The sequence below is a fragment of the Rhinopithecus bieti genome, unplaced genomic scaffold (assembly GCF_001698545.2).
Source record: "Rhinopithecus bieti isolate Rb0 unplaced genomic scaffold, ASM169854v2 scaffold_14839, whole genome shotgun sequence".
Taxonomy (NCBI): Eukaryota; Metazoa; Chordata; class Mammalia; order Primates; family Cercopithecidae; genus Rhinopithecus; species Rhinopithecus bieti.
In genome coordinates this window covers 377,340-380,843 of record NW_016808133.1, presented here as the reverse complement: position 1 = coordinate 380,843, position 3,504 = coordinate 377,340, and the positions used below count along the sequence as shown (strand labels likewise).

General features: G+C 53.6%; 2 protein-coding genes across 3 annotated transcripts in view; one reads left to right on the top strand and one right to left on the bottom strand.

The window, feature by feature from the left end:
• Window positions 1–196: 196 nt before the first annotated feature.
• On the bottom strand, window positions 197–2,627 carry EXOC8 (exocyst complex component 8). Its single transcript, XM_017885621.1, has one exon. It carries the CDS (start codon window positions 2,503–2,505, stop codon window positions 328–330), a length of 2,178 nt encoding a protein of 725 aa, XP_017741110.1. The 5' UTR covers window positions 2,506–2,627; the 3' UTR covers window positions 197–327.
• A 63-nt stretch (window positions 2,628–2,690) lies between these two features.
• SPRTN (SprT-like N-terminal domain) overlaps window positions 2,691–3,504 on the top strand; it is a 20,993-nt gene continuing 20,179 nt past the window's right edge. For both annotated transcript variants that reach the window (XM_017885592.1, XM_017885593.1), the window contains exon 1: window positions 2,691–3,374. In XM_017885592.1, the coding sequence (XP_017741081.1) occupies window positions 3,154–3,374 (221 nt within the window). In that variant the 5' untranslated portion in view covers window positions 2,691–3,153. The remainder of the gene's footprint in view (window positions 3,375–3,504) is intronic.

Sequence of the window (3,504 nt, the reverse complement as noted above, 5' to 3'; positions counted from 1 at the left end):
AAAAAAAAAAAAAAAAAAAAAAAAGGGTTTTATCAAAGGATAAAACTGAAATGCTATAGTGTATAGTGTGACCATAACTGCAGAAGAGAATCAGCATAATTTAAAAGGATAGCTAGCATACTATATGTTTTAATAATTCCAGTATTTTGTTATTTGGGCTTAATTTTACTTCTTTTCCTCTTTTGATTTTGTATTCTAAGAGGGCACTTTTAATTTTCAAGTTGTGTTTGAAACTATAAAGAGTATGCTAATACAACTTAATATAAATATAAATAATATATAAGCTCTCTCTCTATATATATACATACATATAAACAGACCCAAGCATTAGACCACTGATGTTGTACTTTCAGGATTCACACGAATAAGTCTAGATGCATTCCTCAGATCTTGGAGTTGCTTGGCAGGTTTCCCCACACCTTCTTCAAACCTTTTCTCCACCACAGGGAGGACTGTTTCATATAAAAAGGATGCATTCTGTCTGATAAAAGCTTTCTTCTCTGGATCCTGCTCACATCGAAGACTATAATCCACATGCTGAACAGCAACCAAAATGATTTCCACCAGGCTCTCCAAAAGTACCATGTGTAGCTCTGGGAAATACAGCTTCAGAGCCTCTTCCAAGAAGCCCATGGTCTGTTTGGTGAAAGCAACCACTGTGTAACTTAGGTTCACCCAGCAGTCATCCCCTGTGTACTGCTCAAAGTTACTTACCCCACAACTTTTCATCTCTTCTTTGAGCTTACCCAGGGCTTCTGGCGTCATCAAGTTCATCCTTCTCCACATCTCTTCAGAGTTGCGATGTTTAGTGGCTTCGATGATGATTTCTTTGTAACTGTGCAAGGCCCCTTGGATGTCTTTCACCAGAAGGGCATGGATGATGAAGGTGAGGTCCAGTCCGATATCACCCAGTTGCTGGCAATGCTCCTTAGCCACTTTTACACACTCAGCTGCTGTCGAGAGGCTCTCCTTACTATCAAAGACCTGCTTGCTGAAAGCATCCACGAACATGCCCATGGCTGATCTTGCCCAGACCACAAAGGCGGAGTAGCAGCCGCTGTCAGTGCCTGCAAAATCGATCTCAAATTCTCTTGCAGTCTCAAGAAGGCTGGTAAAGAAGACATGGCACAGCTTATGAATATAGAGTAAAGTGGCACCTTCAATGCGAAGCTGACGAATTGCTGTATGAACAGCGGCTGCCCTGTTTCTCAAAAATAGCTCACAGGCCTTCGTGCACTGGCCCAGCCGGATCAGTTGCGAAACTGCTCTGCGAGTAGCCTTGGGACCACCTCTCAGGGAACGATCTGGGGAGAGTTCGAAAACCAGCACCTCAGTGAGCTGTCGAACTCGCTCCTCCACTTTGGCCCTTAGTTCTTTTACAGGAGGTGGGCTAGGCTTATCTTCCAGGTAATGGTTCAATTTATCCAGCAGGTCAACAGCCCCTTCAAAGTCCCTCTGCGCAATGCAGACATCCAGGTCTTCAGGCAACTCCTGGATCCATTCCATGGAGAGGTCCACGTTCTCTTCCTCTACCTCAGGAACAGCTGGTTCTTCTTCTTCGTCATCCTCAAATGGGTTAGTGGCCTTGGAAGTCACTTGGGGTGGCCCTCGAGGGGCCGCTGCCTCTTCCTGCTCCCTTCGCCTTTTCTCACTGAGGGCTCTCTTGGTCTCCTCCAGCACTTCCAGCCACTCTCGTTTGATTTTAGCATTTTCGGCCTGGAAAATACGGCTCTCGGGGAACATAAGCAGCTTGAACATGTCCTTCATGGGCGGGTTGTCCTTGACATTGACTACGGCCAAACCATCTAGGGAATAGAGAGCGTTGTAGCGATACATCCCCCGCCGCTGCGGCAGCCAGGTAGCCACCAACAAACAATCGTTCATGAGAAAGCCGTGCACCCGCTGCAGTTGGGCCATATGGTCGGCATCGTATTCCACTAGGTCCCCGTTGTACACCAGGTACTGTCCCGGCGTCTCCAGCAAATGCCTGCAGCCTTCCACCTTCTCAAGCAGGGTAGTGAGAGTGCGCTGCTTTCCTTCCTCGCCTGGACCGGAGGCGTCGCGGGAGGTGCCCCCGGGGGTGGAGAAAAAACCGGCCTGGCCTCGGAGGTGGTCTCGGCCCCCCGCCCCACCGACTCCCTCCTCCCCCCCCGAGGCGGCAGCGGCTCCGGCGGCAGCTGCGGCAGGCAGCAACGTAAGCGGGATGCTCTCCAGGCTGCTCTTCTGCTCCGTCAGCAGGTGGCTGAGCTGGTACATCTCGCTCTCCAGGTAGGAGATCTCGCGGGCTGTCTCTATGAACTGCCGGTAGTTCTGGTAGACGTTGCGCTTCAGGTTCTGCGCCGTCTCCTCCGCCAGCGCCTGGATGCGCTGCCGGTGCTCCTGGAGGTCCCGGTCCCCATCCGACTGCTGCGAGAGCTGCTTCACGTACAGCCGCGCCTCAAAACCCCCTGACTCCAGCTGCCGACGCAGGCGGCTCGCCCCACTGTCCGACATCGCCATCGCCATTTCCGTCAGGGTCTCACGCACTCACTGTCACTATCAGCGCCGCAGCCGCCGCGGCTGTCTACACCCACCCAAGACTCGCGGAGCTCCTGAGCTGAGGGAGCAGGAATTGGAACGAGACGAGTGCGCCTGCGCCGGGTCTGAGCGACAGACACTGCGCCTGCGCAAGGGGGCCGAGCGCAGACATTGCGCCTGCGCAGGAATGCCATCAGTTTTTAAAGCGCATGCGCCGGAGGAGCTACTGCGGAAGTGAGGGGAGAGGCCGAGAGAAATTTGGGTACTGCGCATGAACCGAGCGTGACGTTGAGGTTTCAAATAACCGGCAAAGAGGGAAGGCTGGAACTAGCTTCCTGAAAGCTTCGTAGGGCCGGAGCCTTGCGAGCCCAGGTTCTGCGCCCACTAGGAGGTGTCATGCTGACTGCTTTTTTCAAAGCCGTAGAATCTTGGCTTCGGCGTTTGCGGTAAGCGCCGTTCTCGTTCACGTTCTGGTTCTCAAGCGAGTTTCCGCGAACTCTCGCGGGATTGACTGGCGGTCTCGAGAGCCGGTATCTCCTAGGAGCTAGTCCTGGTCCTCCGCTAGGCGGCTTGGGGTCGCAGCCTAACGCGGAGCCAGCCTGACGCCGGCGGATCCCGCCTGTGATCCTGGCAACGATGGATGATGACCTGATGTTGGCACTGCGGCTTCAGGAGGAGTGGAACTTGCAGGAGGCGGAGCGCAATCAGGCCCAGGAGTCCCTGTCGCTAGTGGACGCGTCGTGGGAGTTGGTGGACCCCACACCGGACTTGCAGGCCCTGTTTGTTCAGTTTAACGACCAGTTCTTCTGGGGCCAGCTGGAGGCCGTCGAGGTGAAGTGGAGCGTGCGAATGACCCTGTGAGTTCCGAGCCCCGCTGGGGAAAGAGGCGGGACTGGCAGTTCTCCTGCAGCCCCAGGCCCTGGTCTTCTCTCCTTTCTCTGGTCCGACGGTCCCAGGGGGCGTTAAATGAGTGTGTGTGTGTGTGTG